This window comes from Pinus tabuliformis, chromosome 3_1 (genome assembly GCF_031772625.1).
Source record: "Pinus tabuliformis cultivar Carrire ecotype Pingquan chromosome 3_1, CPIR1, whole genome shotgun sequence".
Lineage (NCBI taxonomy): Eukaryota > Viridiplantae > Streptophyta > Pinopsida > Pinales > Pinaceae > Pinus > Pinus tabuliformis.
Genome location: NC_142301.1, coordinates 478,651,132 through 478,674,717, shown reverse-complemented (window position 1 = coordinate 478,674,717; position 23,586 = coordinate 478,651,132). Strand labels below are relative to the sequence as shown.

The window sequence follows — 23,586 nt, the reverse complement described above, 5'->3', positions numbered from 1 at the left end:
ATTCGATTGGGGGGCTAGGCCCAACATCGTCTCAGGTCTTCAAAAGGAAGGCTAGAGGTAGAAAATCAAACTTGTCAAAAGCTCAGGTTAAAGCGAAGTTTGATGTGGCTGACGGAAAACAAATGTCTATCCCTGGGGCGCTTAGAGCAGCAAATCCCCTTGAACAGGTTGTAAAATGATCTTACTATCTTGGAATTGTAGGGGTTTAGCCAGTAAACCCAAAAAACTGGCCCTGAAGGAGTTATTTTCGCGTTACAATCCGGATATCATCTTTCTTCAAGAGACCCTAGGCAGAAGTTTTGAGGTGGAATCTGCCCTTAGGAACTCTCTCTCTGGATGAATTTTCCTTGCTATAGATGCTATGGGGCATTCGGGTGGTTTGGCTATTGGAGTAAGGGAAGGAAGGATGCAGATAAATAGCCATTGGGGAATGGCTCATGTGCTTGGTATGGAGATCCATTCTCCTGAGCTTGGATTTCCCCTTCCGATTATAAATATCTATGGGCCATGCCTGTTATAGACAATTTTGTGCCTTACAGTATCAGGCATGAATTGTCAATAATCCAAGGGATCCAAAGTCCCTAAACATGATGTTCCTACCCCTAGAGGAACAAGGTCAGCAAACCAATAGCTCTCAGATCAGTTCTCCACCTGAAAACACTAAAAAACAAGCAATCCTGAAATCAAAGCAGGTGCTCCACTAGGCTTCTGCGCTGAAACTCAACTCCTCCATGGTGTACCTGCGTTGCAAAGCAGGTAGGACAAAGGCCACCTGCGCTGAGCGAGATGGGACAAGTGGCACACTGAGTCATTGCTCTGGAATCTTCCAAAAATGACACTTGGATCAGGGATTTCACCTTGTGATGAGTCAGCGGCTCTGTTTCTCCAAGTGGACTCAAGAACTGAAGATCAACTGAAGAGAGAGGGGACACAAGGCAGCTACACATCAGTTGCAAGCTGACTCGTCCTTTCTCAATTCATCTATATATTGAGCTCTCTCCTATGAGCTCAGGAGGCTGGAATTTTGTGCAAAGTAATGATATGATGTTGATTTCACTATAGAGCTATTGGGTGATTGCTTGAAGGAGGTGAAGAGGAGAAATTCTTTCTGCTGGGAGGTGTTGCTGGATTGGGGCCTTCAATGGTTGTAACCTTCTCAGAACTTTACTTCTTCATTAATAAAAGCTATTGAGGTTCTTCTGTATGCATTTGTTTCAATGATGTGTTGTGATAATTGTATATTTGATTTATGCTAATCCGTGAATCATTTATGATTGCATGCTTCTTGTAGTTTCCTTCTTTGTTATTTTGCAGGATCTCATTGTAGCTGGGCCAGCAAAAGAGCAAGGAGTTGGGAGCAAGCAGCCAAAGAGAAGAGTTTGGATTCGACATTAAGCGCAAGGCAACGGTTAGTGCATTTCCTCATTCTCTCTTGCTTTCGTAAAGAAGTAAACCTTAAGTAGTTTTCTTTACAGTTGTTGCTGAGGTACTATCACCCTTAGAGTGGGATAGGGTCATCCGAATCGGATACTTTTCCCTACAACAAACTGGCGACTCCGCTGGGGATCGTATCTGTTTGATTGTTTGTAGTATTTTGCTATTCATTTCCTGAACAGAAGAGTACCAAATCAAAAAGCTTTTGACTATATCAAAAGCGAAGTAGAGCGCAGCTACTCTAGCTCATTTCTGAGCATGTTCATGATTTGAAGAGCTGATCTACAAGGATCCTTGTAAGCTCTTAGTGATAGCTTTTCATCCTCCTAATCATCCCTTTGTGTGTACTTGACTGATTGCTTCTGATTTGAGCAAAAACTGTGCATTTTAGAGAAAATTGTGACCCGGAAACTGAGAAAACGCAACTTTCGTTTTCCAAAGCAGGTAGTACACAGGCTACCTGCTTTGCAACGCAGGTCCCGAGGGGGCTACCTGCGCTGAGAGCCAGACTGGCTGTGCAGCACCTACGTTGGCCCAATTTTGCCTAGTGCAGTTGGGGTTTCCTCCCTTTTTCTTGCCTGTTTTTACTATAGTTTTTGCAGCAAGTTGTCTTTCTTGTACCTATTCTGAAACCAACCTTACTTGCCATCATTCTGCCTTTGTTATATAATGAAATTGTACTTGTTATTTTGTATTTCTTACTTCATTTACAGTTTCCCATAACGAAGAGTAAACTAGTCTTGCCTTGGCCTCTTAGATCTGAACCTGTGTTAGGCATTTTGCTGGTCTAAAGAGTTAGCTTGTTCGCTGTCCATAGTTGATTAGTCTTTTTACTTTCGTCATTATGGATTGATTTCATGTATTTCCAGTGATTAAACAAGTAAATCTTAAGGTGTCTTTTGATTTTGGACAAACTTGTTTGTTTTCGCTTTTAATCAAAGTCAAAGTTATATAACAACTTTCTTTTTGTAACACATCAACATTAAGAAAGGGAAAAGAAAATACATGCATTGTGCATTTTGCATTTGACTGTTTGCATGACGATTTAGGAATTTTTGCATTAGTGTGTGTGCTATGATCTGTGTGAAAAGATTTGCCTTTCTTCTCCCTCAGTAGTTAAGATTTTCAAAGTTGAAAGATTGAAAAGTTTGCTTCTCATCTTAGACTGCATTCAGGAATTTGTTACATACATCTCGTGGTGATCCTTAAAGGCAAACTGCTAAACAAGATCAACATTAAAATAAATTCAATTTACATAACAACGCTTTGTAACATAACGCAAACATTTAGAGGTCTAGGTAGAGACGTGTTCCGGCGTCGTTAAACATAGTGACTGTCGATCTCTACGAAGGTGGGTGATTCCTCCTGAGAGTCAGTGGCACTAATACGGACTTGTGCTCCCACGTGCCGTCGCGTATATATTGGGAGACCCCTATAGGAACAAAGCCTTTATCCATAGGAAGCCGTGTCGGCCGCCCTACTGATCGCGATGCAGTGAACACAGCATTCACGAAGATCGACTACCCGTACCGTAAAACGTATTTTGTGGTTTCGCGAAAAGTTTGGCACACCCTCTGCCTAGAACTCCAGAGAAGTTTCTTTTGGCCTTTTTCAAACTCTATAACTGAAAAAGTCCATCCGAGCATTTGTCACTTCGGGCTCGTTAAAACATCGAAGGAGACTAGAGTCATGTTTAGCTTTTTCTCGACTCTTAAAACATGAAAAAGCAAAGTTGTGTCTAAAGCATCGTTAATAAAATTTATTTTAATCGGAACATAATCACCTGTTATTCCCACGTTGATCTTTCAGTTGAAAAGTATGGAGCCCACCAACCAAGGAAGTCACCTTGGCGGAAGTCCCAATCCCTTCTCCTCTTGGGGAGATGTTGGTGCGCCTCATATGGCCACATTGTCACTTCCAGGATTGACAATTGGCCTACCTGTATGGCTCTTTTCAACTAATGTAGTTCAGATCGCCACTAATCCTGAGCAGTCGAATCAACAGCCAGACCAGTCTAGAACTACCCCCCAGCCTTCCACTTCTTACAATTCTTCCTCTGATCCTTCATCTTCGCAAGGTAGAGCCGGCAAAAGTCAGCCTCCCATGGAGAAGAAGGAAAAGAAGAAGAGAGAAAAGAAGCAGAAGGGGCCTATGGCGAAGGCGACTGGGGGCAAGCAAAAGACATCTGACAAAAATCCACACACTGCACCGACCGGGCCTAAATCGCCATGTGTCATTTGCAAAGGGACCCACTTCCACCGTGATTGTCCTTGTATTCCCCGGATACTAAGGGACTGGTCCCCCAGGATGCACAATCCAGTAGCATCAACCTCTGGTAGTCATGTTGATTGCAGTCCGTCAACTAGCGAGAGTGAAGGACGAAAAGGGAGACCAAGATCACCCTGTATGTTGTGTGAAGGCGATCACGCCATCCACCGTTGTCCATTATTAGATGAGGCGAAGAGAGTTTTGGAAGATCGTCCAGTTTCACCGTTACGACTTCCTCCTGGATACCAAAAACTTGTGCCGAGTCCCTCGATAGTTGAAAATCCAGCTGGCCCGATCAAGTGGTCAGCTGAAGTGTCGGTCATTGAGAATGAACCTACTGAATCCAGACCAGACGAAAGTCTAAAGGTCGAAACGACAGTTGACCCGGTTCTTCCTTCAGAGGTTTCATCCTCAAATGAATCCGTCATTGAAGACCCTTCTTCAAATGACACCCTCACTGAAGAGGATAAGGATGACACCGTCCATATTCTTTTCATCAACACAGAATCTGATGAGCATCAGGGCAATGCGCCCATTCCTTTATCGCAGGAAGGAACATCGTCAGGGTCGTATCCGGCCGTGTATTTGGTCCCACCACCAAGCAACCTAGTTGTATCCTTTGATTGGAACCAACTAGGCAGACCCCGGTTACCAGCCAATATCCCATTCAGAATCATCGTCCAAATCTACAGAATGGTGATGGCTGGAACTATCATTGATGAAGGGGCATCTGTGAGTATCCTTTCCTCTATTGCTTGGAAAGCACTGGGTTTCCCGGCGCTTTTACCTGAGATGAGAAATCTATCGGGTTTTGATAAAGGAACCAGTCACCCGTTAGGGATTCTCCCCAATGTTCCCATTACATTGAAAGGGAAGACAGTTCATATGAACGTCATGGTCGTCCAGGGGCCCTTGGTGTATAACTTACTCCTTGGACGAGACTATATATATATTGCATGGAGGCGATAGTGTCCTCACTCTTTAGAGTTATGTGTTTTCCGCACGAAGGAAGAATGGTCAAGCTCGTAGACCAACTTTCATTTCCAGGATCACGCATCGCAAATAGTCAAATACCATCCCTTAACGGTTTATTCACTCAAGGAATGCCTCCACCCCCGGTTCTACTTCCCGATGAATGCGAGTGATTCGGAAAGAAAGAACTGGGACCCAGGGGGCATGCACCCTGGCGTGCCTTGGGCAGAGAAAACCTTGGGTATAAAGTTAATTTCCGCAGAAGAATGGGACTAGTCCGTACCCCGTCCGAAGGAAGGAAGAGAGGGTTGTTCTAGGATAAAGTTCTTTTGTCAAAGTTATGTGAGCGAAATAATCGGCTCCCTTTGTCTAGAAATTAGGCTCTCCTGAGGGAGGAGATCCATTTGTGGCGGCAAGTAGCCACCATATTTGAAGGCAAGCCTCACCCATTAAAACATATGTTTTGAAGGATAAGTAGGGGCAGCCTCCAAAGAAAGAGATGAAATTGCTGCAACAAGTAGTCACCATCCTTAGCAACCTAGTAATAGACGTCGCCGGAAAAAGAGTTTAGTTTGCGGCAGCGAACAAAACCATTTTTCGGATAATAAGTAAGAGGCAAACCTCCCTCCGTAACGCCAATGTTTCATCTGTTGCGATCTTGCAAAAATCAAAAAGTGAACTGATGGGAAGACAAGTACCGTCGGCACCGAAAAATAACGAGAAGACAAGTATCGTTAAAAATATAGCAAGACGACAAGTAGAAAAACAGAGGTGGGACAGAGGAGGGGTAGCCTTGAAATTATACTTTATACCTAGGGGCATGCGAACCTTTTGGAGTGCAAGCACGGGACGACTATTTATTTTTTTAAATATTTAGGTCCTCCCTTTAAACCTGTAGGTCTAACCCGTTAAACTCGTAGGATTAGCCGTTTCCAGCTTGCATAAAGAAAGGATGTGGGGCAAAAGTTAAAACTTGCCAAATAGGAGCATAGCTTCGTGAGATAAAGCTCCTTAAAAAATAGCTATCTCACCTGAGGCGTTTCTTGTATTATGACTGGTATAATCGAGCAGTTTTAGCACACAGTTCATGCTCGTTAAAAAATAAATGCAAAATCCGAGCAGTTTTAGCACATAGTTCATGCTCGTTAAAAAATAAACATAAGCTGTGAGCAATCTTCCCCTAGAGTTCATGCTCACCCAGAAAAAATGAATCGGTAAATAACCTTGAAGAAATGTAACCTTTGACAGCCATATTAAAGCCCTTGGTCGTGTTCTTGCAGTCTCACCTCCATCCGTTCATTTGGCCAATCGTTCATCTCCATATGATTGTTTACCCATTTTGAGGAACAACTGCGAAGAGTGATTTCACTTAGCCATCCTTGTGACACTGCCGTGATTGGAAAATTCCAACCTGTACCTGGAATCTGCTGCTGCCCTGTTCATCACTCGTTCCTCAAAAGACGAGTATTCTTTGAGCTCTTTTCACTGACTCGTAAAATATGAAAAGTTTGCCGAGTTTTGGCCTTCCAGCTCGTTAAAGCGACCGGAAGAGCTATCCCTCCTCTAGATTTTAATCTTTTTGGACCTGAGGGATTATTGCACAAAAAGATCGAGCGCTTGTTTTGTTCGGCTCGTTAAAGCAATCGAAAATTCATCCCTTCTGTATTGTTTTATACTTTTTTGGACTTAAGGGATTAGATGACGAAAAAGGAATTCTGGAGTTGACTTTACGTACCTTTTCAGACTCTCTAAAAATGAAAAGGACCGAGTTATCCTTGTCGTTAGACTCGTTAAAATCATTAAATAGCGACAAACATGTCTTTAGACGAGAACGAGTTTCCCTATCGCTAGGCTCGTTAAAACATAGCGATGGGCTTGCCCGAAGGGCAGGTTATAGAACAAGCATATGTTATCCTCCTCAAGCTTGATAAAAATAAAGAGGTACTGGTCAGCAATGACTGGGGAAAAATTGGGAGAACCTCACAGCTTTAATGGTAGAAAGTCACTCTTGAACATGACACTTTGTCCTCCGTATCACATCGGGTTGGGTTGTTTCATTCACCGGTCTCATCACCATGGTCCTTGCCACACCATCCACATTTGGGGTAATGCTACCGATCCATCACATCAGTGTCGTTATATGTTCAAGAGATGTTGTTCTGCAGAGAGTCAACCGTGTCCCATCCACTGCCATACATTGTCCTTCATCCATTTCATGACCGCCACCCTGAATCATACATCACAGTTTGTTTTCACCTCATCACAATCACTAGCTCCGTTCCGTGTCACTGATGTGGGATTCATTAAGGCCCTCCTTTGACGGATCGCTCCTTGTCGACATCAGCTCATTATCCAAGGAGTTGATCTAGGAACACCCCCTTCAGTACTTTGAAGCTTGCATGCCTCAATGGCAAGTTTCTCACTTCCGGCGACAGGTATACATCAATGACCTTCGACCAGAAGATTTTGCATGGTGGTCGACGCCAAGTCCTTTATTCCCACCATGTGAATTGTACTGCCGTACCTTGAGGGTCATCATCCTTATCGGTGATTCCTCTCGCGCTTGTTAACGGTTTACATCATTGACCGGTAATCAAGTGATGTCTTTCCATGTTCGACTTCAAGAAATTCTCACATGGATCGACTTGTACATCGAGTGAAGATCGGAAGAGATTGAAGACCCCAGATCTAGTTTCATCCATCCGGGCTGCGATATATATTCAGGATATAAAGACATTTGATATGTACGTCATTGCAGCAGATGATCATCCTTCTCAAAGGATGATAATTTCAGCAGAGAATTATCAGTCTATCATCAGACGATCGTCTGTGCTATGTACCAAAATGAATTTATAGAGCTGAGCATGGGAATGCCCGCCTCAGCTAGATCATGAAAAAGTATGAAAAATAATGTATTGTATTGTATCTTATTACAGGACACTTCTCAGTAGATTGAATGAACTTCGGATCCTCCTAATAAAGCATTTCACCCGATAAACGACCTCATACTTTAGGGGGCATCTGTTATAGACAATTTTGTGCCTTACAGTATCAGGCATGAATTGTCAATAATCCAAGGGATCCAAAGTCCCTAAACATGATGTTCCTACCCCTAGAGGAACAAGGTCAGCAAACCAACAGCTCTCAGATCAGTTCTCCACCTGAAAACACTCAAAAACAAGCAATCCTGAAATCAAAGCAGGTGCTCCACTAGGCTTCTGCGCTGAAACTCAACTCCTCCATGGTGTACCTGCGTTGCAAAGAAGGTAGGACAAAGGCCACCTGCGCTGAGCGAGATGGGACAAGTGGCACACTGAGTCATTGCTCTGGAATCTTCCAAAAATGACACTTGGATCAGGGATTTCGCCTTGTGATGAGTCAGAGGCTCTGTTTCTCCAAGTGGAAGCAAGGTTCTCCAAGTGGACTCAAGAACTGAAGATCAACTGAAGAGAGAGAGGACACAAGGCAGCTACACATCAGTTGCAAGCTGACTCATCCTTTCTCAATTCATCTATATATTGAGCTCTCTCCTATGAGCTCAGGAGGCTGGAATTTCGTGCAAAGTAATGATATGCTGTTGGTTTCACTATAGAGCTATTGGGTGATTGCTTGAAGGAGGTGAAGAGGAGAAATTCTTTCTGCTGGGAGGTGTTGCTGGATTGGGGCCTTCAATGGTTGTAACCTTCTCAGAACTTTACTTCTTCATTAATAAAAGCTATTGAGGTTCTTCTATATGCATTTGTTTCAATGATGTGTTGTGATAATTGTATAATTGATTTATGCTAATCCATGAATCAGTTATGATTGCATGCTTCTTGTAGTTTCCTTCTTTGTTATTTTGCAGGATCTCATTGTAGCTGGGCCAGCAAAAGAGCAAGGAGTTGGGAGCAAGCAGCCAAAGAGAAGAGTTTGGATTCGACATTAAGCGCAAGGCAACGGTTAGTGCATTTCCTCATTCTCTCTTGCTTTCGTAAAGAAGTAAACCTTAAGTAGTTTTCTTTACAGTTGTTGATGAGGTACTTTCACCCTTAGAGTGGGATAGGGTCATCCGAATTGGATACTTTTCCCTACAACAATGCCAGGGAAGGGATTATAAACATTCGAGCAGTGCTTCTTCGGAGAACAAAGGGGCCCTTTTTATGGAAAATTTAGAAAGACTCAAAAAAGCTACCATGGAATAGGCAAAAGATAGAAAGCAAAAACAGAATGAGGAACTCTCCAAAATTGATGTGGAATTGCGGGATCTAGAGGAACCTGAGGCAGACGGGTACGCTACTCAGGAGTCAAAAGAAAAGATTTTGATGCTTGAAAATCGCAGAGGCAAGATCTTACTAGACAAAGAAGAGGAATGGAGGCTAAAAAGTAGGGTGGTCTGGCTAAGAGCTGGGGACGAAAATACAAAATTTTTCCATAATTATGCAAAAGGATGGAAAAATGTAAACACAATAGCGAAACTAAAGGATCAAGAAAGAAGAGAAGCCACCTCTTTTGAGGAGCTATCAAATATGGGAAAGACTCACTTTCAGAATCTGTTTACTGAACCAGGAGGGATAACATTAACAAAAGTAATCAGAACAGATCAATGTTTCCCCCGCTTTGTGGAGGAGGAGGAAGCATAAGACTTATCCAGAGAAGTGACAAAGGAGGAAGTGGAAAGCATTGTAAAATCAATGGCAAAAGATAAAAGCCCAGGGCCGGACCGGTGGAATATCGAGATTTTCCACCTTTTTTTTGAATCAATTGGAGCAGACCTAACTGAGGTGGTGGAAGAATTGAGGAGGAAAGGCGAGATATATTCTCCCTTTAATGCAACTTTTATAGCTCTTATCCCAAAAAAGGAGGATCCTGACTCCTTTGAAGATTTCAGGCCTATTTCTCTGTGCAACTGTGTTTATAAGATCATTGCAAAACTTATAGTCGTCCGCCTAAAACCGATCTTGTCAAATTGCATATCAAGTGAACAGTTTGGATTCTTAGATGGTCAACAAATCCATGAAGCCATAGGGGTGGCCCAGGAGACAATTCACATCATTAGATAGTCAAACAAGAAAGGGGCTGTGATTAAAATCGATCTGTCGAAAGCATATGACAGGATCAGCTGGACATATCTCAGGATGTTGTTGACCCACCTGTGGTTCAATCTGGAGTTTATAAATTGGATTATGGGATGTGTAACCAGTGTAAGTTTTGCAGTCTTAATTAATGGGGCTTCATCACAATTTTTCTAAGGACAAAGGGGACTAAAACAGGGATGTCCTCTATCACCATTTCTTTTCCTCCTAGTGGCAGAGGGTCTAAGTAGACTGATCGCGGAAGCCAGAAGAACAGGTTTGATTAAAGGTTTGGAAGTTGTTGTAAATATGTTCATTACTCACCTCCTTTTTGTAGATGTTATTTTATTATATACAAATGGGAGTTTGGCTGAAATAAAAGAACTAAAAAGTATTCTTGATCTGTTCATGAAAGCCACAGGGATCCAAATAAACCTCAGAAAGTCTCAGTTAATAATGGAAGGTTTCAATAGAAATGAAAAAACCCATATCTCATCTATCCTGCCTTTTGAGGTCTACAATATGGAGAATCCGTTCAAGTATTTGGGCTTCTGGCTGAAGCCAAATTCATACAAAAAGCAGGACTGGAACTGGTTGGTGGCCAAAATAGAAGCAAAAATCACTCATTGGAGTTACAAGTGGCTATCTAGAGCTGGCAGGCTGACCCTGGTGACCTCAGTACTGCAAGCCATGCTGGTGTTTGGGGCAGCCCTGACTTGGATTCCAAAAGGGATTCTCCACAAGATAAAAAAGATCTGCAGTAGATTCCTATGGTCAAGGTCAAAGGAAGACTTTGTTCTTCCTTGGGTTGCATGGGAGAAAATTGAAAAACCAAAAGATTGGGGAGGATGGGGAATAAAAAATCTATATGATTTCAGTGTTTCCCTCGCAGCCAAATTCGGATGGAGGATCATCAATTCTGAGAATCTGTGGACAAGAGTGGTGAAGCGAAAGTATATAGATCCTGTTCCTTTAGAAGACTGGATCCGTAACCAAAATAAGAAAGGAAGGAATGTTTCAGTGGTTTGGAAAGCCACTATTGAGGCATTTAAAATCATAGAACAAGGATTGGCATGGCAGGTAGGTAACGGAGAAAATTTGAGGATAGGCACGGACCCTTGGGTGGGTTGCAATGAATTGTTTGCTCTGTCTCCATGTCTGATCAGACACTTGGAATGAAAAGGCATCATATATTTAAATCAAATTGAGAAAATAGGTCAGTCCACTATATGGGGGCAAGCATGGAAATCTGGAGCAGAATTAGAACTTAGACCTTTTTGGTGGAATGAGTGGCAGGGTTTCATCCAAGAACTTTCCAAATCCAATGTAAGATTAAAAGATAGACCAGACCATTTGGTTTGGGCTCATGAAAACTCAGGAACATACTCCCCAAAGGCCGGTTACAAGTTCTAAATGTCGAAAAAAGGATGGGAAGAACCAGAATGGTGGTCAAAATCTCTGTAGAAATTAAAATGCCCAAAAACAGCTAGATTGTTCTTTTGGTGTGTGTTAAAAAAGAGAATTCCAACATGGGATGTCCTCCAATCTAGGTACAAACAAGGGCCTGGAAGATGTCCTTTATGTATAGCTGACTCGGAGACCATCACTCATCTTTTTTGAGACTGTCCATTCGTAAAAAAGGTATGGGAGGAGGTGCAAAAGTTATTGAAGAAACAGTTAAGCTCGGAAGGGGAAATTTTATCTGTTGCATGGGAGAATTTGTGGAAACTTAGATCAGAAGGGAATACGAGGAATCTTCCGCCCATCATCTGCTGGGGGGTTTGGATAGCGAGGAACAGAAGTATTTTTAATGACAGAGCTCCCTCAGCTGAATCTATTGCTATCCAAAGCGCAGCCATACTGTCCAGCATCCCTGAACCAGAGGAGTCAAGAAAATCAACTCAGACCAGGGAAGAACAAATCAGAGTTGGGATCCCTTGGGCCTACTTTGATGGGGCTTCACAAGATAATGTAGCTGGGGCAGGGATAATCATCCATTTAAATGATTCACACTCTTTAAAAGCTTCAGTGGGCATTGGAACTGGATCAAACAATTATGCTCGGCTTTCAGCATTAAAATATCTCATACGCTGGCTTATCCACAGAAACATCTTCGCACTTCAGATCTTTGGGGATTCTTTGAATGTTGTGAAATGGGTTAATGGAAAAAGTAGCTTTTAGAAGAGATCCTGAACTTAAAACTTTCTTTTAATGTGTTTTCAATTGATCATATGGGCGTTTGGAAATTAACTCAGCAAATCCATGATGAGATCCGTGTGTCGGATCTCCCTCCTTATGCTTAATTTACAAATTCTCAGATGTTTGTTTTTTTTTGTTCTGATATTTTCACAATGTATATAGCTGTTGTGATAAACGTTGAAACACACTGGGTTACTGGTCAAGATAAATTTTGTCTGCCTATGCGATTATCCAGGATATCTTGGGTTCTTTTTAGTGGGTTGTTTTCCTCTATGAGGAGACCCACGAATAAAACCTGACCTGTGATAACGCGTCGTTGATGGTTGTTCACCAGGATTGTTTTTTTGTGGTATGCCGGAATGGTGAATGATCTGTTCGGACTGAGGGGAACAGTGTTTTTGTTTTCTCTTAGTATTATTCAGAGGAGTCAGTTTACTTCTCTGGGGGCTTGGTCCCTACAACAAACTGAATGCTATGCATCTACTTGTAACTTTTTATCTATCTCATATAAAAAGTTCCTTTTTGTCTTTGGAAAAAAAATTATGTTTTACATAAAATACTACTTAGTGAGTGACTTCATTAATTTTATAACTACAACCAACTTTTTTCTTCGTTTCAGTGTTGTATTAACAAAATCATACCATCCACGTTAAACACTTGTAAAATCAAAAATATGTATACAAATTTTAGGAATTTATTTTAAATTATTTAATAAAAATAAATTTGATTTGAAATAAAATTTACAAATAATATTTGAAATTCCATTTTTCTTAAGCTTTTCAGAATATAAAATCGGCATCAATATATATTCTTCTCATTGAAATCGAGCCCTTCAAATTTGATCATTGGATGGGATCCGAGTTCGAAATGTTTACACGTATTAACTCGAACATTAGTAAATAACCCGTTACTAACGCAGCCCCAATGGTCTCTCACACAGTAGCCTTGATAAGCTTAGTAAATTTGACGCCGGAAGTGGACTGCTTCAAGGTAAAGGAATCGTAGCGCAAGAAGAAGCGCCAGAAAAAGCTGAGCCATAAAAACCACGACGCCCTTTGCTGCACACTGCTTGTTGTCAACCGATGTTTCATCAGTTTTCCGGCCGTTGGACCACAGCAGATGCTTCAGCTTCTCTCCTGCTTCGCAGATGCTTCAGCTTCTCTGCCCTATCGAATATTTTCGGATCCCTTGTGGTAAATGGCTGGTACCCTCAGAACATCTCACCCTTCTTCACAGCATAGAGCCCGTCATGGGATTCGACCAGGAAATCCTCTTTGGCTCTCGCGTACTGCCAAGCCGCAGGCGGTTCCAACCTCGGCATTTCGTAAACACTGGACCGGACCAACACCATGTTCGCCAGAGCCCTGCCCTTGATGTCCCCGTGTGTTTGAACGGCTCCGCGGACGTCTTCAGCCAAATCTCTTTGCAGTTGGCCGCCATCGTCGGCAATATATTTGACGATACAGTTAAACATAATCGACAATGATTGCAAAGCATTCCCACAGATGGATATTAGCAGATTGACGCAGGCCTCTTCTCTGTTTAGTCCGAATTGTTTCTCACCCAAATACAGCGCGAAACTCGCATTCGTCCACATGAAATTATAGAGTTTGTCGTAATACCCGAAGACATCGGAGAACGGCTTGGGAACACAATGACTTTTCAGCCCGTGTAAGAATTCGGGAAAAGCACGGGAGCTCGTAAGCTGACCGCGCATTGCACCGAGCCACCTTTTAGTAACGTAGGGCCTTGGGTTCCGAGGCCGGCTGGCACTGGAGCGATAGGGTCTGCGCTCGTTATGGAGGGGCACAAAAAATTGAATATCAAATGTTCGATGTGTTAGAAAAATTTAGTGGGTTAAAAGCTCATAAATAGGCTGCGACAAAGTAGGAAAAGTGGACTTCAGTTGCTACAAGTAGTGTGGTTTGGTGTCAAGATATCAGAGAGTTAATTAATTAAAACATAAATTTAACGCACAGAAAAATAGAGTAAAACAAAGGAGAAATTATGAATCTGTCAGGAACGCGAAGTTTAGGATGAAGTGCATATCGTATTGGGTTGACCTATAGAACTGTGATTTGTCACTCTATCTATAGCAAATGGTTGGTACACGTCCACAGACTGGCTGCCAACGCGTGTGACTACAAGGAATCATGTAGTTTCTTAGTATTACTGTTAAAATCATGGTTGTATTTGCAAGCCAAATGATCAAACTGCTATTGTTGCTTGTGTTGTTTGAATTCTTGATGCCCTCGTATTTAGATTTGAAAGCAACAGAAGCCGAACTCGGTTGTGGGTTTTACAGAAACAACTGTCCAGAGGCAGAGTCTCTAGTAACCTTTCTACTCGAGAAAGACATTCAAAGAAACCCTAGAAATAACTATTTTAGCATCTTTTGGGATCACTGTAACTAGGAATCTCTCACACAATCTAGGGTTAGTCGAGAGAGGACATGCTTCATTTAGTGTAGATTGCTAAGAAAATGATGAAGCTATGGAGGATTTATGGGTTGTAGAATGGGAGTTTGGTTACAAATGTGAAGTCCCTAATGGTTGCAAAGAAGAAGATAATACCACATAATTTATTGTTGATGATGAGCCTGCTAATGAAGAAGAGGAACAACCACTCCTTGACACAACAAATCAAGTATGCTAGCCCAATGAGTGGAAGGGCCTTGCATAAATATTTATAAATGATGATGACAAAAACAATAGAGAAGAACTTACTTCTGCGAAACAATACATAAAACTTACTTATGCCAAAGGGGAAGCTGATGACAAGAGCATTGTTATTCAAAGCACCTTAAGTTGCAATAATTTCCACGAGAAGCAAGGGATAGATGATGAGTACCCTTAGCAGCCCTGTAAGTTTTTTGATAAGGGTTTCTTCTCCAAGTTTGACAAGGACAGCCATAGATATGATATAGCAAAGGGCCTATATGAGCCCATTAAAGACAATGGAATTTTGGACCAAAGGAAGGATTATATTTCTTTGTAAAATATGATGATGGTATCACAACTTCAGTATATGAACCTATTTTTACCAAGGATCAATCTGGTAATGATTCCGCATTATGGCTGAAAGGGAATGTTTATCTATTTCTTTCCTTGGTAATTGTTTTCATTCCAGGCTTTAACCTATCTGCTTTGTTGTTGGGGACATGTTACCAGAAACGGGACGGTAGCCACCGTTCCCGTTAAAAAACGCAATAGAAACGTGACAGCACAGAAAACTCCGTTTTGTACGGCTGTTCCCGTTTTTAGCGGTGAGAAACTGGTTTTCCAGAAACGATTCGTTTCTTAGAGTGGCCTGATACAAAACGTTCTTCGGTTTCCCTGCGACGTTTTGGTTTCTCCACAGTTTCAGGGTTTCCTATTCAAACTCATACAAAGTCTTGTTAACTAAAGAAATTTCTAACTATTGTTCAAAACCAAACTGCATGCAAACTAATTTCATTTTGCGGTAAAGAATTTTTTAACTATGGTTAAAAAAAAACTGCATGCAAAAGGCAAAAGGCACTGCAAGCGAAACGAGTTTCATTTTCCAGTAAAGCAAGTTCTGGGGGATTTAAGTCGCAGAGAGGAGAGCAGATTCGGTATATGCAGCTGAGGTTTGGATCGGATCCGAGCAGAGGAGAGGAGGCAAATCAGATCAGAGCAGAGGAGGAAGTGCGCCAAGGAGCCCGAGTTAGCTTCTCACCCCATACAGTTAGCTTCATAAATATGCGGTAAGATAATTAAAAGGCTTGTGATTTATTTCTTTTTCATTCCGTGATTGAGGTGTTTCTGAATGTAAACAAGTGTATATATTTTAAATGTAATTCCATCTTTCAAATCGTGATGCCCAACAGCCAGCACCCATTTCGCTGAATTGCTGATATTTTATCACATTGACATTTTTGCCCACAATTTTCTTGATTTGCATATGAATTTTCCACGATACGGGATAAGGGTTTATGGTTTGTGTTTTAGAGTTTGTATTACTCGAATGCTTCAATTTTATAGGTTTTATAGCTAATATATTGGTTTTATAGCTAATATTTGTAGAACCTGCGTCATTTTGTGTGTTTCAAAAGAGAGTTCTTAATACTACCCAATGGAACCTGCACAAGGAGAGTTGTTAATACTGCCTACTCGAACGTGCACATTTTTCTCTTTGAAATTGGCATGCTTTCCTACAAAACTACTACTTTTAATCACTGACCAATGATCAAAAGCATAGTTTTGCAGCGAATTCCTATTCAAGCCTTTATTAGAATTGTTATATTTCTTATTATAAAATATATTTTTAATACATAATTAAATTCAAAATAATGAAATTTTTTGAAGGCAATTATTTGTTTAAAAGTTTAAAAGCTATGTTTTGTTTGTCATGGGTTATGTATATAATTCAATTTGTGACATTGCAATGTAATTTTTACAATATGTATATAATTCAATTTGTGACATTGCAATGTAATTTTTACAATCCTATAAACAAGCTTGTAATGTTTTTAGATAATGAATGTTTTGTTTTATGTTTTTCATAAAAAAAAAATGTTTTTTCTCTCTCCTCGTTTCTTTAATGAGAAACCTCTAAACATCGTTTCTCGTCCTGTTGTCGTTTCTCGTTTCTCGTTTCTGGTAACATAGGTTGGGGTGGCGTTACAATAGTAAGGTGGTCCTCAACGGAGGGATGGTTCCATTTAAGTTTTTGAAGGCATAATGACATGTACATGTCTCAGTTTCATAATCTTATTGTAACGTGGGTTGCATGCTAATCAAGGCATGAGCACCGACGAGTCTGAAGTTGGTACACATGCTTTCTTTTTTTGGTTTTCTTGTAGCATTCATTCTGATATTTTATGATTAGGCAGCGGATAGATTATGCATTCGCATTGATACCAATATTATGCTCATATTTTGATCATGGAGTTGCATTTTTCTTTATTAATGCATTGAAAGATTTCATGAATTGGTGTTATGGTTTATGTTTTGTATGTGTGTTACTCAGAGGGCTTGTAAAGCAAATGTATGAGTATTTCTGTGCTGTCGATCTGAAGATCAAATATTATTTCTGCGCTGCGGATCTGGTGTATAGTATTTCTGCGCTGCGGATCTAAAGTGTTTCTTATCTTCGGTTTTCTGTGTTGCGGGACAGGTAATATAATATTTTATTATATTGTTTCTGCGTTGCGGATCTGAAGTGTGCATTTTAGCCGCGGAAACTGAGCGCTCCTGCAGGAAATTTTCTGCTTCAAATTTATTAATAATCATATTTAATCTACGATTTTCGATCTGCCGCAATCTACCGTTCTGGGTTCCACTGTGGGGCAATCTACCATTTTCGAGATTGAAACAGTTTGTTTGCACATTTTGGATTCTAGATCTAATCTTCTGTGGCTAGATCTAGATCTAGGCGGCTAGGTTTTAGTTCTAATCTTCTGCAGCAAGATCTAAATCTAATCTTATCTTATGCTTTATTTCTTTGCGGCTGGGTTCTACGGGCAAGTAAAATATGGCTCCCAGCTTCGCGAAAATCGCTGCTCGCTCATCCGCCGCTTCTGGAGGGCAAGCTCCTGCGCATATCGTCAGTGAAGCCCCAGCTCCCACTGTCCAGGTGGTCCAGGCCTCACTCGATGAGGCTTTGAAGTTTTCCGAAAGTGCCCTAATCTGTCGGTTCAATGGTTTTTGGCCGCGACTGACAGCTCTCCACGACTGGATCTCGGAGGTATGGAAGCCTGTCATTTCTGATGAAATTAATATCTACCCCTGTGCTAGGGTTTTCTTTATAGTAGATTTTGAAAATCCTGAAAGTAGACAATGTATTCTAGATTCCGGTCCTTGGTTTTGGGAAAAATTCACGCCTATTCATGAAGCCATGGAACCCATCATTCGATCCCTCTACAGTAGTCATAACTTCAGCACCAGTTTGGGTGAGATTGCCAAGCCTACCTTTGCATCTTTGGAATCTCTTGTCGCTAAAAGCCATTGGAGATGCAATTGGGAAATTTTACTGCAGGTGCCCAGAAACAGAGGAATATGCAAGAACCACCTATGCACGCATCTGTGTGGAAATGGATTTCAGCGCCGGATTCCCAGCTGAAATAAACCTAAGTAAAGACTATGTGTGGAACCAGAAACTCGATTACGAAACTATCCTCTTCAGATGTCGATCCTGCTTTGAGACAGGGCATCTAGTCAAAAATTGCCCAAAAGCCTCCCAAAAAAACTCTGCTAGAAACAACCACCACAGATCTACATGGTGGGAAGGAGCACAAAAAAACACTATACTGTCACCAAAGAAGAATACTCTGGAGAAAACTCTGAATCACAAGAAATCGAGCACGAAAGAAACAACTCTCAAGACAGGCAAGGAGAAAGCCCCGCCCAAAAAATCAACAATTATGAGGATTCTACTGCACAAAATAAGTCTTCATTTAACAGCAAAGCAGATCTCCTAGACCAAACTTCTTCTCCGACCATCTTCAAAAGGACAAACACAATAAATCGCGAAGCTAAGACACCAATGTCCCAGGAACCAGAAGAGATGAAGGGGATGCAAGATAAAGAAAGTTGGAAGACCGTAGAGAGAAAAAAGAAAGCTACAGCACCAATCTCGCCAAGAAAGACGAGGAGCCAGATAATCAAAAACTAAGAAAGTTATAGGTCCAATAGACCAATTTGGTCTCAGTGGACGTTAATCATCATCATCATTTTCCCTCTTTCAATATATTTATTTATCTCAATTTGTTCTCGGTTGAAGATAGATTACACGTTTGAATTGAATTGATATTACAGTTAGTTCATTTCTTAATCATGGAATTGGGTTTCTCCTCCTAATAAATTTTTCGTAAATTGGGCTTATTGTCTCTTTTCTATAAAGTGTTCATCCAACTGATATTTGCATTGATGAAGGACCATACTCTTATCCTGCAATGTATACAAAAATGTTCGCCTCACATGGAAGAAGAAACCACACGAGGTGTGGCATATCTCAGAGCTCTACTAGTTGTGATTAGTATAATAATGGTTGAGATTCATATAATAATATTTGGCGTATTCCCAAAGTTTCTTACTAGGTAAGAAAACTCAACAATAACTGGTACAAACTATTCTGTATAGCTGCATAGTTGTTACTTCTGACTGTCTATCAGAGTTGAAGAACAATCTCATTGTTTTCTACAATGACCAATACAAGAAGTCTGAGAAATGTAAACTCAAGCAAGATATCTATCAGAGAATGATGCCAAGATTCTATTGAGAACCGAAATGGAACTCAAGTCTATGGGTTGTCTTCTCATTCAATTTCAGTTGTAGGCAAGCATCTTCAGACTTCAGCTGAGGTTGTATAATAGCTTTTCAAGCTTATGTTGTCTTCTCATTCAATTTCAGTTGTAGGCAAGAATCTTCACACTTCAGCTGAAGTTGTATAATAGCTTTTCAAGCTTATAATATTGTTTTCTTTTTCTTTGTATTTTTCCCACCAAATTTATCCAGTGCATATTCGTTTTGACATATGAGTCTTGTAGCCTACACTATTTCAGATTCTGAATGACAAAACCAATCTTGAGGTTGTTTGGAAGGCCATCAAGGCTTCTTCTCATTCTAGTTCTGTAAAAAGGACAGTAGAGATCAAGGTAGAGTTTGAGGTTCGAAGCTCTAGTCTATTTATTGGAAGCGGGGTTGATTGCAACTCTGTACCCATTACACATTGAGGAAAGAACAGATAAGCGCTTCATTCACCCAGATGTCAATTGTGATTTGTAGAGCTTTGCCTCCTCTTTGTCCAGGTCTTCCATTTTCCTTTTCCCCTTGAAGGCATGAAAAACAAGAGTTGCTATGATGTTAAGGGTAGATATGAGATTGACAACAAAGCCACTTTACCAACTTCGGAGGGGAAGGAGCAAAGCTCGCATCCCATTCCATACCCCCTTTGTAAAGCATCTGTAACAATGGTGGAGTTCTGTGTTTATGGACATCTAGACTCGAACATATCTCAAAGTTATAAAACAAGAACAGATAAGTGCTCCATCCTAGCTAATATACCTGATTCTATCTATTGTATATTCTAACTTGGTTTTGGGTACTCAGTAGTTAAGAGGAATCTGATTTGCAGTCTGAAACCTGTGTTTTCTAGAACCTATAATTAGATCTCACCATAAATTTTATTCCTTATTTTTTGAGCCCCAATTGAACTAGATATTATGTAATGTTTAGATGCCACTAAGAAGTCATATATCAATATCTGAATTTTGATGGCCTTGTCTGTAGAATTATCCTTACAACACAAAAAAACTTGGACTTATGTTTTCTCAATGATTGGAAGGGCAGTAAGGCAAATTCAGGTAAGGCATACTCAGCAGGTGAGATAGGTAAGACAGGCAGACTCAGGCAAATTCAGGTAAGGCATACTCAGCACGTGAGATAGGTAAGACAGCAGACTCAGGTGCACAAAGAAGCATGCATTTGTGTTCTCATTAGCACTAGGGAAGTAGCCTGCATTTGTGTTCTCATTAGCACTAGGGAAGCATGCATTGTCTGCCTACATGCGTAGAAAGTCTATCAAACACTTTTATGGCCTTTTTGAACATAATGGGGACTTGCTACTGAGCAACCTCTCTTGTTTAATCATATGTTTTCATTTTCAATGGCAAAATTGAGTCCTTGAATTTTTTCAATGGTATCTAATATCATTAAGTTAAAACCTACTTTTCTTTCTCCATTGTGATAGAGGTACATTAACCAATCACCCCAGCTAGATTAGCATCGCTTACCGTTTTACCTCTCTTTGTTTTCCCTTAAAGGTTGGGAGTGGTCGTTGACAATGGAAAACAGAGATACGGACTAATCACCCCATGCTGGGAGTGGGCGTTGACAATCAACTACTTAAAAACTTCACGAGATTTCCGTTTTCCGCTTTCCTCGTTATAAAAGACGAGAACCCTATTTAAAAAGAGCACCCTAGATTCATTTGTAAACCGTAGATTCATTTCTATGTCTTTTGAATCGCGAGACGCTGCTTTGATATGTCTACATCAATTCTGTCGTCACAGTCATCAGGCAATTTGAGTAGACACAAATATCCGTCATGATTTTTTAAAGGACAAGTTATTTTGCATGTTTCGTTTAATGTTGTTTTATATAACAAATATTTATAATGTTGTTTTATATAACAAATATTTATGGTAATTATTTTATATAATAAATATTTATCGCAAAATACAATAGGTATTAAATAACTTATGACATATTCAATGGATAGGGAGAAATTGTTATTTTTACGATATTAAGAAAATTGAGTATAAAACTTGAATTAAATTTCATGAGTTTGATATGAAATAGCATATTGGACAATCTTAATCATGAGATGTTGGAAAGAATCGTATAAAATATTGTAACATGAAAAAGATGTAATATAAATGGTGTATGATATAATGATATATATTAGAGTTATATTTAATTTTCATTTATTTTATAACTAAATAAAGTATGGGAAAGATCTACAAGACAAGTTGTTTAAGAATATATATATATATATATATATATATATATATATATATATATATATTTATTTATTTTATGATAATAAAAATATTTTAAGATAATTTTTTTTAAATGAAATAAACTTATAAATCAATTTTAAAATAATTATTGTTAAGGATTGTATGATTTTTTTCACATTGTTGTGACGATGAACTACATTAGTTGGTTCGAAATGTCGACCAAATCCTAATGATGTGATTAATCCGAAAGACATTCATCTACAATACGGATCACAAAAGTCTCAGATCTAACATATAATGATATTTTTTACACATTATCCCTGGACCAATATAATTTGATATATTATTTATAAATTATTCTTAAATCAATGTATACACGAAAGAACTTTGAGTGAAATGTTTACTTTCAATTATAAAGAGTAAAATTTAACTCAAATAAATATATTAGAAATCGTTAATTTTAAAGACTGAACAATTTTAAAGAGTGAAATTTAACTTGAAACATGGGCCAACAAATCTCTTCGTGGTAGCTAAGCACTTTGAGTGAAATTATTATTTGCAATTTTAAGGAGTGAATCAAATATAGGAAAACAAAGCACTTTGAGTGAAATGTTTACTTTCAATTTTAAGGAGTCAAATTTAACTCCAATAAATATATTAGCAATTGTTGATTTTCAACACTGAGAAATTTTAAAGAGTGAAATTTAACTTGAAACACAGGTCAACAAATCTCCTCTTTGTGGTAGCTGAGCACTTTGAGTGAAATTTTTATTTTCAATTTTAAAGAGTGAATCAAATATAAGAAAACAAAGCACTTTGACTGAGATGTTTATTTTCAATTTTAAATAGTGAAATTTAACTCCAATAAATATATTAGAAATCGTTGAGCCAAATCTCTTCATGGTAGCTAAGCACTTGAGTGAAATGCTTATTTCCAATTTTAAACAGTGAATCAAATATAGGAAAGCAAATCACTGTGTGAAATTTTTATTTTCAATTTTAAAGAGTGAAATTTTAAAGAGTGAATCAAATATAGGAAAGAAAAGCACTGAGTGAAATGTTTATTTTCAATTTTAAAAAAATTTAACTCCAATAAACATAATAGAAATTGTTGAGCATAAGAACTTTGACTGAAATGATTATTTGAAAGAGTCAAATTTAACTCCAATAAATATATTAGAAATCGTTGAGCCAAAATTTTAAGGAGTGAACAATTTTAAAGAGTGAAATTTATCTTGGAAACAATTTTAAAGAGCGAAATTTAACTTGAAATGTAGGTCAACAATCTCTTCGTGGTAGCTAAGCACTTTGAGTGAAATGCTTATTTAGAATTTTAAAGAGTGAATCAAATATAGGAAAACAAAGCACTTTGAGTGAAATATTTATTTTCAATTTTAAAGAGTCAAATTTAAATCCAATAAATATATTAGAAGTCATTGAGCCAAATCCCTTATTTGCAATTTTAAAGAGTGAACCAAATATAGGAAAACAAAGCACTTTGAGTGAAATACATGTTTATTTTCAATTTTAAAGAGTGGATTTTTAAAGAGTGAATCAAATATAGGAAAACAAAGCACTTTGACTGAGATGTTTATTTTCAATTTTAAAGCATGAAATTTAACACCAATAAATATATTAGAATTTTTGAGCCAAATCTCTTCATGGTAGCTAAGCACTTGAGTGAAATGCTTATTTGTAATTTTAAGCACTGAATCAAATATAGGAAAGCAAATCACTTTGTGTGAAATTTTTATTTTCAATTTTAAAGAGTGAATCAAATATAGGAAAACAAAGCACTGAGTGAAATGTTTATTTTCAATTTTAATTTAACTCCAATAAACATAATAGAAATTGTTGAGCATAAGAACTTTTAATGAAATGATTATTTGCAATTTTAAAGAGTGAATCAAATATAGGAAAACAAAGCACTTTGAGTGAAATGTTTATTTTCAATTTTAAAGAGTCAAATTTAACTCCAATAAATATATTAGAAATCGTTGAGCCAAAATTTTAAGGAGTGAACAATTTTAAAGAGTGAAATTTAACTTGGAAACAATTTTAAAGAGTGAAATTTAACTTGAAATGCAGGTCAACAAATCTCTTCGTGGTAGCTAATCACTTTGAGTGAAATGCTTATTTATAATTTTAAAGAGTGAATCAAATATAGGAAAACAAAGC

General features: G+C 39.0%; 1 protein-coding gene across 1 annotated transcript; it reads right to left on the bottom strand.

Annotated features, from left to right (window-relative positions):
* Positions 1-13,134: 13,134 nt before the first annotated feature.
* On the bottom strand, positions 13,135-13,641 carry LOC149187866 (putative inactive linolenate hydroperoxide lyase). The gene has a single exon (XM_089409802.1). It carries the CDS (start codon positions 13,639-13,641, stop codon positions 13,135-13,137), a length of 507 nt encoding a protein of 168 aa, XP_089265928.1.
* Between the last annotated feature and the right edge of the window lie 9,945 nt (positions 13,642-23,586).